The sequence below is a fragment of the Lepidochelys kempii genome, chromosome 1 (genome assembly GCF_965140265.1).
Source record: "Lepidochelys kempii isolate rLepKem1 chromosome 1, rLepKem1.hap2, whole genome shotgun sequence".
Classification (NCBI taxonomy): domain Eukaryota; kingdom Metazoa; phylum Chordata; order Testudines; family Cheloniidae; genus Lepidochelys; species Lepidochelys kempii.
Window position 1 is genome coordinate 61,496,491 of NC_133256.1, and position 20,030 is coordinate 61,516,520.

At 39.0% G+C, this 20,030-nt stretch overlaps 1 protein-coding gene across 6 annotated transcripts in view; it reads right to left on the reverse strand.

The window, feature by feature from the left end:
• Window positions 1–20,030, reverse strand: part of DGKH (diacylglycerol kinase eta) — a 277,531-nt gene that overhangs the window by 7,154 nt on the left and 250,347 nt on the right. For 2 of the 6 annotated variants that reach the window (XM_073345657.1, XM_073345643.1), the window contains exons 28-31: window positions 19,423–19,542; window positions 19,187–19,295; window positions 17,594–17,724; window positions 7,126–7,883 (exon numbers count right to left, since the gene is read on the reverse strand). In XM_073345657.1, coding sequence (XP_073201758.1) covers window positions 7,794–7,883; window positions 17,594–17,724; window positions 19,187–19,295; window positions 19,423–19,542 — 450 coding nt within the window. In that variant the 3' untranslated portion in view covers window positions 7,126–7,793. Of the gene's footprint in view, window positions 1–7,125; window positions 7,884–17,593; window positions 17,725–19,000; window positions 19,296–19,422; window positions 19,543–20,030 lie in introns of those variants that run through there. The other 4 variants (XR_012159131.1, XM_073345670.1, XR_012159132.1 and 1 more) reach the window with 4 other exon arrangements.

Consider the following 20,030-nt stretch of genomic DNA (forward strand, 5'->3'; position numbering starts at 1 on the left):
TCCATTTCATGTCAGGTTCATTTTCCTGTTCCCATGCTCTAGCCCAAAGCTGATATGTTTGGGTTGCAAACACTACTTTTGAATAAGGATTTGTTTCCATCAGAATAAAAAAAAAAAACATAGAAACATTTCTACTGGTCTTAGGTTTTGTAAAATATTGTTTTAATTTTATTTTAAAGAATATTTTTGACCCTGTGTGTGCCCATTCCAATTTCTTACAGATATTAGTTTGTTTTTAACCTCTGAAATATTTGTTCCAGAAAAAGACCTAAGAGACTAACCCTTACCTACTTTACCTATTAGAAATGTAAAAACATCTCATTGTTTTCACAAAAAGAACAGGAGGACTTGTGGCACCTTAGAGACTAACAAATTTATGAGAGCATAAGCTTTCGTAGGCTACAGCCCCCTTCATCGGATGGAACATATAGTAAGATATATATACATACACACACACACAGATAAGTTGGAAGTTACCATACCAACTGTGAGAGGCTCTGTCTATCTATATCTTACTATATGTTCCATTCTATGCATCCGATGAAGGGGGCTGTAGCCCATGAAAGCTTATGCTCTAATAAATGTGTTAGTCTCTAAGGTGCCACGAGTCCTCCTGTTCTTTTTGCGGATACAGACTATCACAGCTGATACTCTGAAACCTGTCATTGTTTTCAGTACTTTAAAAACCACCATAAGTGATCATAGGGGTTTCTTTCTAAAAAATATGCTGCAATCGGGAGAAATGTTAGTTGCTGCTGGAACAGACATGTCTAAAGAGCAGCAGGTCAAAAACTATCCCCAGTTGGGTCTGTGCAAGTATAACTAAGGGCAGAATTTGATCCCCTATATTATTATAAGTATGAACCAACCCCTGCAGCCCTTACTCAGATGTGTAATACTTACGTAAACAGTCTCATAGAAAGCCACAGGACTGCTTTTATAAGGACTGCTCACATCAATCAGGGTTTCAAGATCAGGTCTAATTTCAGATCAGAGTTACATTATTCTACTGTATATTGTTTTATACGGATTTTTATTATTTTAAAAATTATATTTGTCACTTTGGGCTATGTGTTATTTTTAGATTTATAAAAAGTTAATGGTAAACTAATTTCAAATCAAATATACACTCTGGGACTTTGTGTACAACCATATAATACACAGTACGTTTCATTAACTCAGCTGTTGTCACATACAGGTAACATTGGTTTTAATGAAAGTGCACTTCTGCGATTACTTAGCTTCCCAGGCCCCTGTTCTCATTTGGGTATGCAGTAGTATTTGGCCCAGATTTTTGCCAAACAGCTTCTTTTTTAGGCACCTAAATAAGTGGCCAGATTTAAAAGTGCTCAACTTCTACTTAGACACTTATGATGGAATCCTGGTCCCAATCCCACCATCTTCAATGGGGCCAGGATTTCGTCTCTAAGATAGCTGGACAGCTCAGTGGAAGCTGACAGGCAAAATCAATCTGCTTCATTTAGGTTCCTAAGGCTACATCTACACTACAGCTGGGATCGACGCTCTGACATCGATCCACCGGCTGTTGATTTAGTGGATCTAGTGAAGACCAGCCAAATCGACAGCAGATCGTTCTCCAATCGACCCCTGTACTCTACCCCGAAGAGAAGAGTAAGGTAGGTCGACAGGAGAATTTCGTTATTCACATAGCTGGAGTTGCATAGCCTAGGTTGACTTATTGTGGTAGTGTAGACATAGCCTAAGTGGGAGCTCAGGACTTTTGAAAATCTGGCCCATTGTGTTTAAGCACCCTACTTGTTGGAAATATTAAAGCACAACTGCACGATCACTTAGGTGCACAAACGTCAGTATTTTTGCCAATTTAGCCAAAGATGTTAAGTGTTTGAATGTCATTGATGAGGGTGATAATGTTCTATTTTTCTGGGCTGTGAATGGATGAAATACATCTTTTGTTGTAAAATTTAGCATAGCAATACACGTGAAAGTTTAACACTTGGTGAAACCTGCCTGTAAGTGCTGGAATTATTAAAATCCTACATGTCTGATGGTTTTACTTCTCCTTTTTTGGCTGTTTTGTCCTTTACCACATTCATTTTTAAAACAAATGAATTTGTACTTAAGTGCCTACTGTTACAGCCTGTAATTCAATAATTCAAAAGAAGAATAGGAGCCTCTTCTTATTCCTACTGAAATTAATGGGAGTTTTGTCACTGACTTCAGTGGGTTGCAGGGTTGGACCTGGGAATTCTAGAAAATCTTTTGTGAGAGTAAAGATGGGAAGCTTTCCAAGTGCAATATAATTTCTGAGAAATAAACTGGGCTTCTGTATGGCAGAAATGAGCATTTCAAGTACATAAGCAAACCATTAACAGAGCTATTAAACATAACACAACAGCAGTAGAAAAGAACTAGAAAATGCATTTTTGTATAAAATATCCAATTCCACACTATATCCCATAGATAGATAAATACACAAATTTATACAACCGGTGAAGACCTTCTATTGATGATTATCAAGTGATACTTTATAATATTATCAACATTGCTGATAGCAGTATCAGGTTTTTATCTATAAAAGTATACCAGCCAAATTTTAATTCCTACCCAAACTCCTCAATTATCTCAAGTCACCAAAAAAACCAGCTAATTATTTTACTCAAGCCAACAATATAGTCATGTACAATTCCTGAAAACATTAAAATCTTTGCAGCTTAAATGAGCAGCATTTTGATATAAAAATCATACCCCCAAATTTATAACCTGTTAGTAAAGAATCAGCAAAAGGAGGATCTTGTTGTATAAATGTAACACAGTATAATGCAGTAGTGAGATATTTATCCTACTTGGGAGAAAGAAGAAAAACTCCATATAACTCTCTGTGGCTTTGAATTACTCACCCATGAATGATCAGCTAATTCCCTGGTTGTAAGATAAATATATTACTCCAACTCATTTATCCTCAACAATATATATATCTCACATAACTGAAACTTTGACAAATATCAACACTTTTTACACCACTAGTTACTAGTTACCAGAACTGTCAAACAAATGAAGGAGCCTAATACTTAGAGGTACAGATATAGCTATGAATAAACAGTGGTAAACATTAATAGTGCAATCATAAACATTAGGAATCAAGCAAAATAGATTCTCTTTCCTTTTTGTCTTTCATGTCCAATTGGCATTATCTATGTACAATATATTTTCTTAAATACATTTTTGAAAGTAACACTACTGTACTTTCTGTTATGTCTGGGTTTATATATTAATTTACCATTCAGTGTGAAACTGGTTATCTGTCAACCTGCCAGAAGGCAGGGCTATGATACAATGACAGAACACAGACAATCTTTACCAGGATACCTTGTGAAAAAAAGTACGTGTCTCATGTGGGTAGTGTGCAGTTTTCATAAGGTGAATTGGCATTATTTAATCCAGTTAAAAAGTATAAACTGGCAGATTACATATTTGTATAGACAAAATATCAGAGAATGCAGAGAAATCCACAAAAATGGAATAGGAGCATTATATTTGAAAATAATAATTCTTGTTTGCATTAAAATGATACGTTTTAGTGCACATTAGCTATAATGATACTCCTTCTCCAGAGCACAAGAGGCTGAGAGAACTATTATGTTGAAATAGACACAGTTCAGCTGGGGTTTTTTTATTACTGATTTTCTCTTCCCCCTTAAGTGTAAAATCTTTTCCTTTTAAACAGAAGTGTACTGGGGAGTAGATGGGGGGCAGGGGGAGGGTTTTACATGAAAAAAGTAGAAAGGGGAAAATGCACAAAAATAGAGTGAAAAGAAAAAAATATAACAATTTCACATTTTTGCACATATTTCCCCCCTTACAATACCGTAAAAACGAATACCATTTGCATTTGTGATTTCAACAGACTTTTTTAAAGAAGGCATTTTGTATTATAAAGGCAGCACATGTACCATCTGAAAAAGTGGTTGCTACAATAGTTGAATGCAAGAAAGTAGAAAACATTATACAAAAAACAAACCCTGATTTTAAGATAATATATCTGCCCATGACAATCTACTACCGTTTTAACATGCATGTCTCCCTTTCCTCCTTCTAAGTAGTATAACCAGGTCATCTGAACAAATACTGTCACTTCCATTTTAATAACAACTGCCCTGTTTTGCCTTGCACATATTTTGCAATGGGGCAGAAGAGAGTTGTCTACATTTAGAAGCAGAAGAGTCATCTTAAGTGTATTAAATCATGTTTTTGTTTCCCCCAGTGGGGTTTTATTTTTACTTTTTTGGTTATAGTATTACTTGACACAAGATTTCAACTGTCATGAGTCAGATCCCCCCAAAATCATATTGGTAAAAAAAATTGAGTTTTTTAAAAATAATAGTTTTGGGGAATCTCTTCATTTTCCTTCTGCTTTCTGAGCCCTTTAAGTACATGTTTTCAACCTTTTCTCCATAGCCATGAGGACCTGAAATTCACTTAAAAAAAAGGACTCCAGGAGCTGGGGCTTTAACAAAAAACACTAAATATTTCAAAAGTTGCTATAAAATCATAAATTAGTAACATTGTGTTTAAAAAGTACTTCCTGCAGAAAATCGACATAGGTAAACAACATTATAGACTTATGCCTTCAGTAAAAAGATTCCTTAGTTATTTTTGTTCTACTCATCAATGCATTTGGAACTGATATGAAATACATTTTTAAGTCATAGTTTCCTATAAAATTTGCTCTCCTGGACCTCTGTCAAATAAAGTATAAATAAAGTCTGAAATACTTAGTCTACTTGTACATTAAAAAAACCTCCACTTACATAACTGATGTTAAATTCTTTGGCAGTCATTTAAAAAACCTGGATTACTGATAGAAAGACAACAGCTGAAAAGTTGCCCTATCCTGAGGTAATTTTAGGAGTGTTATAACAAAGAGGAATTATTAATAATACATTTTCCCGTCCAAAAGGAGTTTACCCTTTCCAGAGGCAGTCACTGAAGACTACACAGAAATTGAGAAAGAAGACTAAAGAAATTCTGCTGCATATGCCCAATTCTATGCATTGTTCAGTGAGACAGTGGGTATGTTAGAGATAATTCATCCTATGACTAGGAAATTATAATCTTGAGTTTACTAGCAAGATTAATTATATATTCTATCAGAACACCCACAAATTAGAATGCTGCCACACATTAAAATGTACACACTGTAGCTTACAGAGAAGCTGGGAGAGAAGGGAAAGATGGCTTATGGAGACATAACAGATGTCATCTGAACATAATTAAAGGGTCAGTGTCAAGTACATTTTTAAAACTCTCTATTGTTTGCATACCTTTTTAGGACAACAGCTTGAAAATAATGCACTTGGCAAACAGGTTTTGTTTTGGTTTGGTTTTTGCTGAAAACCTAATGGAACATAGCTTCTTTCCTTTGTTTGTTTACCAGCATAATCAGTTATGTCAGCACAATTCTCGGAACTGCGTCCTTTTATTTACTCTACAGCACATGGTGCTTGAGACAGACAGACCTGAGCTATTTTTTTTTTTAATTAAAATTTCTTGGCAAGAGTGGTGAAGGATGTTAGAAAAAAAACTTAAAGAAGACATTTACCTTCCAGGGGACAACCCCTACCAAATGAGAAAGATAGGTCAAAGTTAGGACCTAACACTTGACACTTTTCCCTTTAAAACATGTGGGAAACAAACTTTTTTAAACCAAATGAAAGTCTGTTCAAATATTAGAAAGGAATAATATATTAACCTACTCTTTAACCTTTAAGAGTTGACAAAGCCTCTGCTGTTGAAAAGGAGGATCTATGATTAGTAAAAGCCTTGCCTCTTTAGCTGGCATGCTGCATTCTTGCAAATGGCAAGGAGGTATCCATTTTATACAAGCTCATTTAGGGTATGTCTACACTTAAAAGGCTACAGGTGCTACTGTAGCACTTCAGTGTAGACCCTCCCTACAGTGACAGGAGTGGTTCTTCTGTTGCTATAGTTAATCCACCCCCCCTGAGAGGCGATAGCTAGGTTGACAGAAGAATTCTTCCGTCAGCCTAGCACTTTCTACACTAGGGATTAAGTCAGCATAGCTAAGTCTTGCAGGGCTGCGGATTTTGCACATCCCTGAGAGACACAGTTATGCTGATATAAGTTTTCAGTATAAAGAAGACTTTACCGTGTAACTATACCCAAGCTGTGAAACATCAAGATATCCTAATTATTTAAGTAGTTTTATTGTAGTTTTTACTTCCAGAGATATTTAAATTCTTTACCCATTAGATAAATACTTGATGAAAAATTATCTGGGAACTCAATTAATTATAAATCTATTTCTTGTTTAGATGCACCCCAACTGAATTTCATAAAGCCTGTCGTAATGAAATGTTTAGCATCAGAGTAATTCTAAATGAACCTGTTTACACTCTGTATTATTGTTTTGCATGTGATTTACCTAAGCATGCATAGTGTACAATACTTGGGAAAGGATTACCATTTTTACTAAATATGTATGATTTACCAGTGCAGTAGTACTGGTAAGAAACAGACTGAATATAGATATGTGGATTAGATGCGTACATTGTTTTGGTATTTAACGAATCTTTAAAGAACAATATTAAAATGGTGCACATGGCTAAGTTCTTATATCAGACTGGGGAAGTTTACCTCACAAAATCAAATCAGCTGTAACATTAAAACATTTTATACACATAGTAAACAACATTAAATTACTTCTGGCTTTTAAAAAAACATTTCACTAACCTTTTTAATCCTCTTTTTGCATAACAAATAAAATGAGTAACGCCTAAAGTTCAGATATGCAACAGATATTCAAGGTAACTGACTAGCTATATTAAAATGCGCCATAAGAAAGCTCTCTGATAATTTTCCATTTGGGAAGCTGATTGATAATTTTGTGAGGTACCTGTCACTCCAAAACACTCAGGAGTTAATTACCTGATATACCTACTCAACATGGGTAATTTAAAAACTGAACTATAGAATGTGTCAATTATATACAATGCACATCATTTGCTAAATATGGCACAGATGCTAAGTGTTCACATCCACAAGTCTTTGCCACAGAACATGTTCAGGTAAAATACAACACTGAAGAATAGAAAAGTGCCTGTAACCAAATAAAAGACACACAAGTAGTAATAAATTAAATCTTATTAAAACTGATATAAAAATTGTTCAAGTGTTCAAAGTATCAGATATGTCATGCAACAGAAAGACAGACGATTCAGATAGGTACACCATGCATTATAGTTTGCATTCATGCTGTCTGTAACCATACTCCTTGGCCAATGAGTGCTAAGTACCTGAGGCAATGTCAGTCTTGCGAGCAAAACCAGGAACATTCCATCTCTCAGTCTTCTGTACAAAATGTTTTAGGGAAGCTATGCTTCAGAAAGTTAACCAGGCAACCTCAGGCTCTACAGTGATACGTTGCTGCATTGTAAGAGAGCTGTACTGGGCCATACGTAAGGAAAGCGATCATTACTTAATTACATTTTCCAGGCAATGCAGTTCACTATATACCAACCTCTTTACCAAAATGTGCTCACTTGAACTTGCCAAGTTTGCACACTAAGAAAAGGTCTTCACTGAACATAACCTTTTTTTTTTTTTTTTTTTTTTTTTGGCACAAAACCGTTCAGATTCTCAGATCAAGCTCTTCACCACACAAGAATGCAGATATATTAACCTGCATAGTACACCAGTGCTTATCCAACCATATAGTAAACTACAAACCAGTAAAGTGCCTCCACTTTGCTAACTAGCAATTCTCCCTCCTTCCAAGGATAGCACCAGTATAGTTACACTTCGGACAAGGGAGCGTTCTTGCCAAGCTCTTTAATTCCCTGGAGAATTCGCTTCATATGACCCACTTTCGTTATCCCCAGGTCCTACAAAAGAAAAGGAGAGGAGGGTTTTGTTTACAAAAGAGAAAAATCCCAACACGATTCAGCCATGCAGCAGATACAGAATCCTTTACATTCATTGTAAGTAATTTGCAACAGCAAACGCATTTCTAAATGTGGAAATAGCGAAGTGTTATCTAACGTTACAAAAAATATACATTACAGACAACTTATCATGAACCTCTTTCTATTCAGCACAGAGAAAGTTACTTACCTGCAATAACCGCTGTACCTCACACAAACCCTTACTTTTGTGTTCTCCTGACTTCTGTGCACAGCCATTAGGTTTTTTAAATTTCCAGAAATTGCTCAATCTCCCTCTCCTCTCTAACGTAGCAGTTGTTGGCTTCAAAGGATGTGATAGATCATAGCTTCCATCCATCAATTTTTATTTTATCTGTTGCCCTAACATGCCTATCTTAATCAGCAAATATGCACATCCCCATGGGAAAGTGGATGTAGGTCTACAGGTATGTAGGACAACTTTCCTTCAGAGAACAATAGCTAAGGCTAGAGTGAATTTGTCAGTCCAGAAAGGTAAGTATTTTAACATGGATATGCTTGGTAATTAGAGGAAAGTTTCTGACAAACATGACCAAGACATCCAGAAGGAAAATGGGAAAGTACACATGAAACAAATCTGAATGTATTGTATAACTTTCTCTATGTACATCAATGTGGCAGTTAACATCAGCTGAAATGTTCTCAATATTGTTTTCTGGGACCCAACTTTTCAGGACTGGCACTAGCAAGGACCTCTTAAGAAAAGGCTGCCTCTCCCCACCCACCCACACCTTTGGAACTCATTCCCTTTGGCAGTGAATTTGCAGAATTTCAAGGGCATTGTGCAAGAATTATTTATTTGTTTCAGCTTACTCATTGTCATTCACTTTATTTCAACAATTTGTCTACATTTTTTGCAACAGCCATCATACTTTTATTTAACCCGGTTGCTGATGAAATTCGTTTTTTATTTTTTTGTAAACAGTGTGTAGTTGAAATAAAAAAGGAATCAAACCTTGTTTAATTGGTATTGGTCTAGTGGTCAGAGCAGCAGAATGGGATTCCTGACTCTGCTACTGACCATGTAACTTCAAGCAGTTTACCTAACCTTTCTGAGTCTCAGTTTCCCCACATACAAAACCCAGCTTTGTTAAACACCTTGAAATCTCCTTGGATTAATGATGCCAGGTAAGTACAAGGTATAAATATTATTAAAGTTATTTGAATAATTATGAACATATTAAATATTTCTGAAATATAATATCTTCCACTTTAGGAGAACACATTTTCCACATCAAGGATAATAAAGAGGGAAAGGGCAGCATAAAATAATTCCTATTATTTTAATGTACTGTAAAAACTGTAGTAACAATATATATCCTGGTATGCACACTTTTCACAAAGAGTTCATATATATGTTTTCTGCAGTTATCAAAAACTCTGGAAATAAGCACTGATATTAAGATATTATGCAATTTAATTTCCATTTACCAACCTGAGACAAGGAGAGTGTGGTATAAAATTGAAAGAAATCCCTTTCTCTCTATAAAATTTAAGTGGGTACAAACCGAACACATGGGCCTCTCTTCACCTTTGAAGATTTGAGTTCAAATTCAGGTTAGGCTGGAAATGGAAAGAAATCAGTCCTGTTTCCTAATGGACAATTATCTACACTACAGCTCAAGATCATCATATATGATGATTTGGCATAGTTAGAAGGTCCTGCTCAGAATGGACCCCAGACTAAAACTGCAAGGGTTTTGCACATTTAGTTGGATTGACAGACTAATGTGAAGAAACTTGTAGCACATCTGTCCGTACTGCACTTTGCTCTATCCTCTGCTGTCAACCTCACTCTTTCTTGAGTACTCAACAAAAACATCTAAGAAAGAAAAATAGTTAATGTATGCAACAATTATTAAATGCCCATAATGACTACTGCAACTTTTTTCCTGAGAACGAACTGGCATAAGGCTATAGATTCGAAGTTGGAGAAATTTTCTTATTTGCCTTCAAGTTAATTTTCTAATGAGGAAAAGAAAAGTTCAAAGCAACTACTCAGAAACCTCCTTGCAACAATTTGTCACAGGACCTACTGTTTCCATCTAAATTACAGTCACTACAAAATATAATGAAAATAGAATATATATCTTTCACCATCACCACCAAACTTGGGCATGCATTTGATGAGGCTTTGCCAGGATTTTCATTCGTAGGATTTTTTGGTAGTTGAGCATTGTAGCAGGATTTTGTCAGATTTCAGGGATTAGAAAGAGGACAGGATCGTGTTATGATACTTCCAACATATCAACAGCTCTTTCCCAACCCTAGGCCTCAGACTCTCATTACAAATTCTCCTGGCCCCTCAGTTAAAGTTTGCCACCCTCAAGAAAACAAAAAAACACAGGTAAAAAAGTTCTGAATTTTCACTTGTGGAGATCTTCCCAAATCATTCTGTTGAGAAGACAGCACATATGACAACTTTGGAAGCCATCTAGATGCCAAAAAGTTTGCAGGGATTTTTTTTATTCTGACTTTTGCCCTACACAAAGGGAGGGATTTGGAACAGCAACACACTGCAAATCATTCACAAAGTAGACCCCACCCTCCAAAAGCATACATTAATTACCTTATATATGGTACCATATCATAGAATCATAGAATATCAGGGTTGGAAGGGACCCCAGAAGGTCATCTAGTCCAACCCATATATCTCTATTTAACTGACATCTGATTAATGAACTTCCATTTGTCCAACATTTGTTCCATCCTCTGGGTTTTCAAAGACGGCAGGCTAACATATGTTGGAAGGAGGACCCACAGCACAATTTCAAGTCTAGTTCCAGAGCAGGACCTTCTCCCCCCACCCCCATCCTTTCCATGCCACACTGCTAGGCTACATTGCCAGCCCATCTCAGTTTCTACCGCCCAGTGATGTAAGTACTCAAGAGGTCCTTGAAAAATAACTGGAGAAGAACCTGATGAAAGTTCTTGCAACAATTTTTTTCTTAAATTGTTGTCAGCTGTCAGGGAATCTTCATCTGTACTATACTCTGGAGGTGAGGCTAGAGACAGTAGGCTGCCTAGCCAGCTTTGCCCCCTGCCCCCCGGCCAATAAAAAGGTTTGCCACTCAATCTTTGGCAAAAAGGGTTCCATTCTAATATTTCCAAACAAATAATACATATAGAATTCTCTGTTAACATCTTTAAGATCAGAGATTTCTTCTAGCTGTATTACTAATTTAACAAAGACATCCAATAAGGCCAAAATCTAACAAATCTCAAAGGATTTTTTTTATATTCTCTAAAGGAGCTTTTTTTGAAAACTGTAATTCCTATGAGAGACACAAGGTGGGTGAGGCAGCAGCTTTTATTCAACCAACTTCTGTTGGTGAGAGACACAAGGTTCACGACCTATGCCGACAGGAGGGGTTCTCCTTTCAGCGCAGGTAAGCCACCTCCCCGGGAAGCAGTAGCTAGATTGACTGGGGGGTCAGGTTGGCTTAACTACACCACCTTGGGGTATGGATTTAATTTTCTAGTGTAGATCAGGCCACGGAGCTCTTCTTCAGGTCTGGGAAATGTACTTAGGCCTAGTCTACTGTAGGAAATTAGGTTGGTATAACGACATTGCTCATGGGTGTAAAAAATTTGCACCATAACTCTAGCAAAGTTATGAATTGGGAGCTTAAATTCATAACTTTTCTAGACACTAAAAATCATGGACTGAATAGAGACATCAGCTTTATAGCTTATTACAACAAATCTATAACACACTAACACCTCCCCTCAAGCTGTCTTTCCCCTGCTCCCCTTTTTCCCTCCTCCTTTACTGGAGTGTGTTAAAGTGCCACTTCATCTTGAATGGTCCATTGAAATATATGTTAACTAATTAGGCTAAACAATCTGTTCCATCTTGTATTTACCTGTGACACTGAGTACGTTTCTCAGACCTGAAGAAGGGCTCTGTGTAAGGTCGAAAGCTCATCTCTCTCACCAATGGAAGTTGATATTGATATTGAGATAATGATATTATCTCACCCACTGTCTCTGTCTAATATCCTGGGACCAACACAGATACAACAAACACTTAATTCCTATTACTCAGTAAACAAAAACTAAAGATGAAAACAATACACAACTCGCACCATACATTTCAGTTTGACTCTCATTATACAACCATCCAGATTCTGCATCTTCAAATATCGGACGCACTTCTGGGCTGAAATCTTTCGATAGAGACATTAGAACTACAGTACCACTGTGGCCCAGTAGATACTCTTGCAGCTAGGAATATTAGCAACCAGCTCTCATGCACAGGAGCAGTTTTAAAATGCTAGTAACTGTTAACATTTCTTTCTGTAAATTAGTAGAGAGGTTAATTCTCAGGGAGAAGAACTCAGCTACAATTTTCCTGTTTTTGAGTAATCCATGTGAAAACAAGCACTTTAAATGCCTTAACAATATAGAATTAAAGCGTTGGGACATGCTGAGGGAGTCTGCTTGCAGAGCAGACAAAGGGAACTGAGGTCTCAGTCAGCCCTCCTTCCGCAGCTTCTGTGGCATTGACACTCAATGTTTCATTCCCACGACCATCAAAGGAAGGGAGAGATCTTGTGGATGGAAGGTCCATGCTAAGATCAGCTACTTGGGGCTTGGGAAGGGGCATTATGAAGGGACAAGAGAGGCAGAGTCTTGAGGGACGTCTGGCACTGCTGGCAGATGTTCTCCGTTTTGAACAGGTGCCACAGAGGCACAAACTGAGTCCAGGACACACCAACTAGGGCAGAAAAAAGACTGGTGTCAGGGGCTCCTCAGCTTGTTGAGTTACTTTCAACCCACTTGGATGCTGGGGTGAGGAGGAAGTGGTCACATTCCAGGACTGGGGATCTGGTTCATGAAAGGGCTTTCCTGGTGCTACAGTTTTGCAGTAACCCTCAGATAGTAGAGGAGAGAGGTGGGCCAGCAGGCTCAGATATAATGGGCAACAGACAGAAGCCATTTCCCATAGCTCAGGCAAGATGAGAGGTAAATCCACTGCAGACAGTCTAGGGAACAGGATGGTTACATACAGGTGAGGGATCAAAGACCATGCCACATAGTACAAGCACAGGCCTTGTACAAATGTGGATCGCAATGAGGAAAGGATGTACGTGGATCCTAACTTCCATGTGTATTGAAGACCCATTAAGTTTTCACATTTCAGTAGTCATGTGGGAGAAAAATATGATAGGGGAAATTTGTGGATGTGTTTTCCAGTGTCCTTGTAGCACAGGGATATATCTTTGATCAACTCAGCAGTCAGAAAATCGTAGGTGCCGAGCACTGTCTCTAATTGGCAAGCTGAATTCAGAGTTCATGCCAGTATGGTTTGCAACAAACAGGCTGAGTGCTCCACTCAACTATTCAGATATGCTGCTATAACACAAAAAACACAAACATTTGGCCAAAGGGTCTGCTGGGATTTAATGAGCACTTTTGGTGAAAGTTCCACAGCAATTCTGGCAAAAATATGAAACACTCCCAACATGACACTGTGGTTACTGCACACGACCCAGCCTCTAGTTAATGGACAGGGGCTTCCCTGCACCACTGGAATTAAAAATCAGTCTGATTCATCATTTGCCCTAGCTTCCAGAAGAGTCCGTTAATGGCCATGTTGCAGAAAGCTACTTGGTTAAGTTTCAGTTTGATCACACAATCAAAATGATCCTTGAATAAGGCCAGAGGGACTTTACTTGCCTACTGTAATACTGTTTACTAACAGTCCATTCCAATAATTTTAATCTCTTAGGTTTTTCCTTTCAAGGAAGCCACAGCCCTGGTGTGCTAAGTTTCCTCTCTAGCTTTTGAATCGTCTAGTCCCTGTTGAGAATGACTGCACTGCACCTGAAGCTTGGGGGGAGGAATGTAGCAGTGCTTTACAGGTGTGGGGGAAGGAAGGAGGTCAGAAGCTGATCTAAAAATGGTGGGTGGAAGTCAGCATGGCAATGCTGACTCATCCCCTGGGTACCTATGTGTGGAAGGCTTTAAAAGGGGCAGATTCAGGCATTAAAAGCCCTTTCTCCATGCAGCGGACAAGGCAGCACCCACCCTCCTTTCCTCTTGTCAGGGTTCCTTCCTGATTCTGAACTCTAGAGTACAGATGTGGGGACCTGCATGAAAGATCCCCTAAGCTTATTCTTACCAGCTTAGGATAAAAACTTCCCCAAGGTACGAACTTTGCCTTGGCCTTGAACAGTATGCTGCCACCACCAAGCGTTTTAAACAAAGAACAGGGAAAGAGACCACTTGGAGACGTCTTCCCCCCAAAATATCCCCCCAAGCCATACATCCCCTTTCCTGGGGAAGGCTTGATAATAATCCTCACCAACTGTACAGGTGAACACAGACCCAAACCCTTGGATCTTATGAACAATGAAAAATCAATCAGGTTCTTGAAAGAATAATTTTAATTAAAGAAAAGGTAAAAGAATCACCTCTGTAAAATCAGGATGGAAAATACTTTATAGGGTATTCAGATTCAGAACACAGAGGATCCCCCTGTGGGCAAAACCTTAAAGTTACAGAAAACAGGAATAAACCTCCCTCTTAACACAGGGAAAATTCACATAAAACAAAAGATAAACTAATCCACTTTGCCTGGTTGCAATATTGGAGACTTGGATTAGGATGGGTTGGAGAAGATGGATTTCTGTCTGGCCTCTCTCAGTCCCAAGAGAGAATAACCATGTAAACAAAGAGCAGAAACAAAAGCCTTCCCCCCCCCACCCCGAAGATTTGAAAGTATCTTGGTTCCCTTATTGGTCCTTTGGGTCAGGTGCCAGCCAGGTTAGTTGAGCTTCTTAACTCTTTACAGGTAACAGGATGTTGTCTCTGGCCAGGAGGGATTTTATAGTTCTGTATACAGAAAAGTGATTACCCTTCCCTTTATATTTATGACACCTCCCCTCGAGATGCAAATATCAGGTTGGGTTAGGACTTGCTGTGGGCATAGCGCTAGTCACTCCTTTTTAGGGGGGCTGAGAAGGAACATTTTCCCTCACCACCAAATTGGCTTCGGTGGAGTAGGGTTTTTCCGCTTTCCCCACAGTGGGTGTCAGGGAGGACCTATTATGGTAAGGAGGAAAGGTTGCTAGGCTGTATGTCGCAACTTATTGTGTAAGCGTGGGGCGGATGTCCAGTGCAGGTACTCCATAGAGAAGGCATTCAGTGACCAGATAAATGGGCTGGTAAAGGACTTTAAAAGGAGGTGCTAGTTAAAGGAAGAGAATGGGGGGTGGGGCAGGTTTGGGGCTTCTATGATTGGTATGGCAGAGAGCCAACCCCCTTTCTTATAGTCCACGTTAACCCTCCCCTACAAGGTGGGGGTGGATGCTAATATCTAAGCCAGGGGTTGGCTGGGGGACCTGGATGAAAAATGAAGCATGGTTGATAGAAGCCCCACATAGTTATTTGAATGAACATGGAGTTGCCTGCACTGTATACTTTTATCTGCCAGATAGTCCCAGACATCTAATAATAAAGCTGCGGCCTCATTAAATCCATATAAAGTTTCCTTCTTTCAGTATAGCTGGACAATGGGCAATTACACCAGAGACTGGAAAGTTGTCTGTGATGTATTATTTGGATAATTTTCTGTTTCTTGGTTCTTGCAGGTTTGGACTCTGTGAGGCCTCAATGGAAGCATTTAATTCAGTGACAAAGAGGCTCCAGGATCTCACTGATGCAGGATAAAACAGAAGGACCAGTGACATGTATCAAACAAGACTAAGTACATTACAAGAACACAACTACCTATGCCAACAACATTTCTCCTATGGCAGATATACAATGTCAGCACTCTCTTATCAGGAAGTATTGCAGGCTATGGGAGCAATTTTTAAAACAATTTAATGGAGCATCCTTATAGATGTCCACATGGAAAAATAGCCTAGACATGCAGCAGTATTCAAATGTGGCTGGACACAATGACTTGTGTTTTAGATGTAAATGTTAGGATACTGTATAAATTGAAACCTCTTGTTTTATGCAGTATGAGAAGTTGCAATTTGTTGCATGCAGATTTCTCAAACACATTATCAAAAGGTCATGATTTCTGTTTCAGTAAAAAGTAATTTAATGAATCCCCAAAGATACTGTCTCTATTACATATAATGGACACACTTAAGTAGATCCAGAAAAAGACCAGCAATCTCAAACACCACCATTTCAAAGAGCAAAGTAACTATCATCTGCCAGGCTAACATTTTTCAATACATTAACACAGGGGTGGGAAAACTTTTTGGGCCGAGGGCCACATCTGGGTGGGGAAATTGTATACAGGGCTGGGGCAGGGGGTTGGGGTGCAGGAGGGAGTGCGGGGTGTGGGAGGGGGTGCGGTGTGCAAGAACGAACTATGGGCAATGGAGTGGGGCAGAGGAGGGGTGCCGACTGCAGCAGGGGGTTGGGGTTTAGGAGGGGTGCGAGGTGCAGCAGGGGGCTCAAGGCAGGGAGTTAGGGTGCAAGATGCAGGCAGGGAGTTGGGGGGCGGGGTGCAGGAAGGGTTCAGGTTCAGGGGTGGCAGCGGCACACACCGGGGCCAGGGTAGGCTCCCTGCCTGCCTGCCCTGGCCCCAAGCCGTGCCTCTCCGGGAAGCGGCCAGCACCATGTCCCTGTACAGCCCCTGAGGAAGCGGGGGGCACAGGGCTCTGCGTGCTGCCCTTGCCACGCCTCCAGGTACCTCCCTCGAAGCTCCCATTGGCTGCGGTTCCCCGTTCCCGCCAATGGGAGCTGAGGTGGGGCAGTGCCTGAAGGCAAGGGCAATGCACAGAGCCCTCTGCCCCACCCCCACAGGGATGTGGTGCTGGCCGCTTCTGAGAATGGCGCGGGGCCTGCAGCACCACAGGGGCAATCCTGTGGGCCGGATCCAAAGCCCTGAGGGGCCGGATCCAGCCTGCGGGCCGTAGTTTGCCCACCCCTGCACTAACATTTCTTCTCCCAAAACATGGTTCTTATTTATTTGAACTGAACAGGGAGGAATGATTTTTCATTTTTTAAATAAGTGATCTCAGAAAGATAGAAGGCTTGATTTTTTTCACAAAATTAAAAACTGACCAAAAACAAAACAAAAAGCTGTTTTGAAGGATATATTTGGACACCTGACAGACAAACTCATAAGTCTGCAAATGGCCAATGCTGAAGACTATCATCAAACTGTCCATCTTCCACACACTGACTACTGAAGTAATGTATTCATAATTTTAAATGAACTTTTACCTGCTGACCTTGCACTAGATACATTTAAAATAATTATCACTAGCCTAATAAATTGATTATGAACAATTCACCTTCCACACCGATCCTCTTTACTAAATCTAGTTAAAACCGAGTTTTTTTAAAGTTAACACTGTAATATATTGATGTAAGTAAGACAATGGGAGTGCTTTCACTGAGCTTGATGAAACACACTATAATTCTATATGAAGCATGAGAAAAGATAATCTCCAATATTGCTAATATCCATGGCTTGAAAATACAGGACAACATGTAAGAAATTCAGGCCACAGGACAGCGTGTAGTAATTTACTGCATATTTGCACAGTATAAGCCAAGCTACAAGCACATAACAGAAGCAAGGACAGTAGAAAGGTTTTGTTTTGTTTTTGTCAAAGAAAATTCTAAAGAGCAGAAAAGTAGCACAAAGGAAATACCTTAAGATCTCGCCTTTCCAGATGTAAAAGCTCAGAGCCTCGGATGTCATGGCTGATGAAGATTTCTTTGTACTCTCCCAAACTGAGCAGATCCAGCCAAGCAGCAACTTCATCTGTGCCCCATTTTTGAACTACCAAAGTTAAGAGCAAAACCCCCTTAATTTCTACATGCTCAAATGCATTACAAGCAAAGGTTAGGCCAAAGAGTGTGGAAAACAGAGTAGAACTGCCGTGCTAGCAAAGGGAAAGGTTAAAGGCGTCATTTACACAAAAACTGAGTTTCTTTTTACATGCAGGTTAGAGGTTAGCAATAAATATGAGAAGGTATCTAAACAAAGATGGGGTTCTTTGCTTTGCAGCCGAGCTTTCAGCTTTACTCCAGTTTCCTCAATAAAGCCATCAAACCTCATATACTTCAACAAATTCACTTTTAATCATCTTAGGACCAGTGGTGCAAGGTCCAAGTTTGTTCCACTGTATACTAATGACACTTTATTGGTTCAGTGCAGCCAGAAATAACACACACTTCAAATACTAACTAAAATGTAAAATCAACATATATACTGTACTCCTATAGAGATCGCAGCATGCAAGCCCAACTTTACAAGTTTTTCTAGTGTTCTTAATTAATGCAACAAATATTCTATTAACCATACTGGTTACATAGGCCATTAAAAAGCTCTCTGTCAACATTGTTCTCTAAGGTTAGTTGCCCACATTAGTCTTAATAGGCCAAGTTTATTCAAAGTAGGTTTATGTTACTATTATTCTTTTGCACCTTTGTTTATCTTTCATTCAATGCTGATTAGCTTCAGACTGAAGTACTCTAATATGTTTTATATTTTAACATATTAGAGAACTGAAAAGCTAAATTCAGATTAAAAACTGTAGAGAGCTTGTTTTGCATTTGAGGGCAGTGTAGCACACTGCCTGCTGTGAAAGACCAAGGCGTGGGAGCAGTTTTAGGTCTATTGTGACACCAGTTATTTTCAAGGCATAATATCAAGGCAGTATGTTCACAGAAAACAGTGGGGAGAGAGGAGAGTGGAGTTTGTTCAACTTCTACTAACTAATTAAGAGAGCAGGATTTTGTTTGATGTACAAAATTAACTGCAGTGAAAACTTATTTGGGACGTTAAGGGACAACTGGTTCAATTAAACAAGTGTTAATGAAAGCCATTGTGCAGCCTCTCTCAGACTACCCTGAAAAACCGGAATCAGTGCTTTATACAGAAACAGAACTGGTTTATGTATGACTTGTGTTGGCATGGAGTTAAACAAAACCACCCAAACAGACACATGGGACCTTCTATCCCAAAAGTAGATGGCAAAACAGTAGCTCCTGAAGTATTTTTTAAACTACTTCTTCTATTCACCTAGTTGTTTGGGGATCCTATTGACACACACCTGCTAAATGTACTGCATGAAATCCTCCTCCCTTTGAAGTCATCAATCAGCAAAACTCCTCCTGACTTCAATGGAGCTAGGATTTTATCCTCTAGGTGTTGCACATTATTTTAGCTGTTATGAAAGATATGAAATCATGTTTTCTTCCAAAAGTTATGATCTTTCTTGCAATGTCAAAACACATACCAGGCTGAGGGCTGCTCTTATGCTTTTGGACTTTTTCCTTTTTAAATTTTGGCACTATGCGAAATACTGTACTTCTGTTGTTTCTCTTAGAATAATCCAGAGGGGGATCCTGCATGGAAAAAGAGGAAAACAACCACTAAACTTTAAAAATGCCTCACATGATGATGGGGAATTCTAATTTACTCTTGTCTAGTGAAGTAAAATTATGTTCACTTAGAAGTAATCACCTGACCTACCTCATCATCATTTGGCTGGAAAACATAATAAAGCCATGGAATCTCAGCAAGTTTTCTCAATTCAATCTCCACACTGTGTAATGCATCAGACAGCAGCTCTTCATGGGGAGGATCCAATTGCTATTTATGAACAAACCAGAAAAAGAATGTTAAATGGCTGCCTTATACTGAAAGTAAACAAATGGGGGATTTCTTACCCCATTTAATTTCCCTGCGCATGCATTTCACCATTCTAGAGACTGCATTTGGGTTGGTCCTAACTACAAGAATGACAAACAGCTAAAACTTTGGTGTGTGCCCACCTATCTATTTCTGCCATCACTCATCGTACTCCAGAAATATAAATGGAGATTTAAAGCACAAGGGAGAGTCTCCCAAACTAATGGATGTACAAACCCAGAGAATCCAATGTACAGTAAGAAATTCCCTAGTCTTGTGGCCTTCTACCTTCATCAATCCAGAAGCACAACGGGTAATCAGCATAGTGCCAAATGTAGAAATATTAATATTTTGTGCTTTTCCCAATTCTGCTATAAGCTCATAGTTGTATGCTCTCATTGCTGGACTATGATGTCACGTAACAATGGAGGTAAGAATTTTAAAAAGGC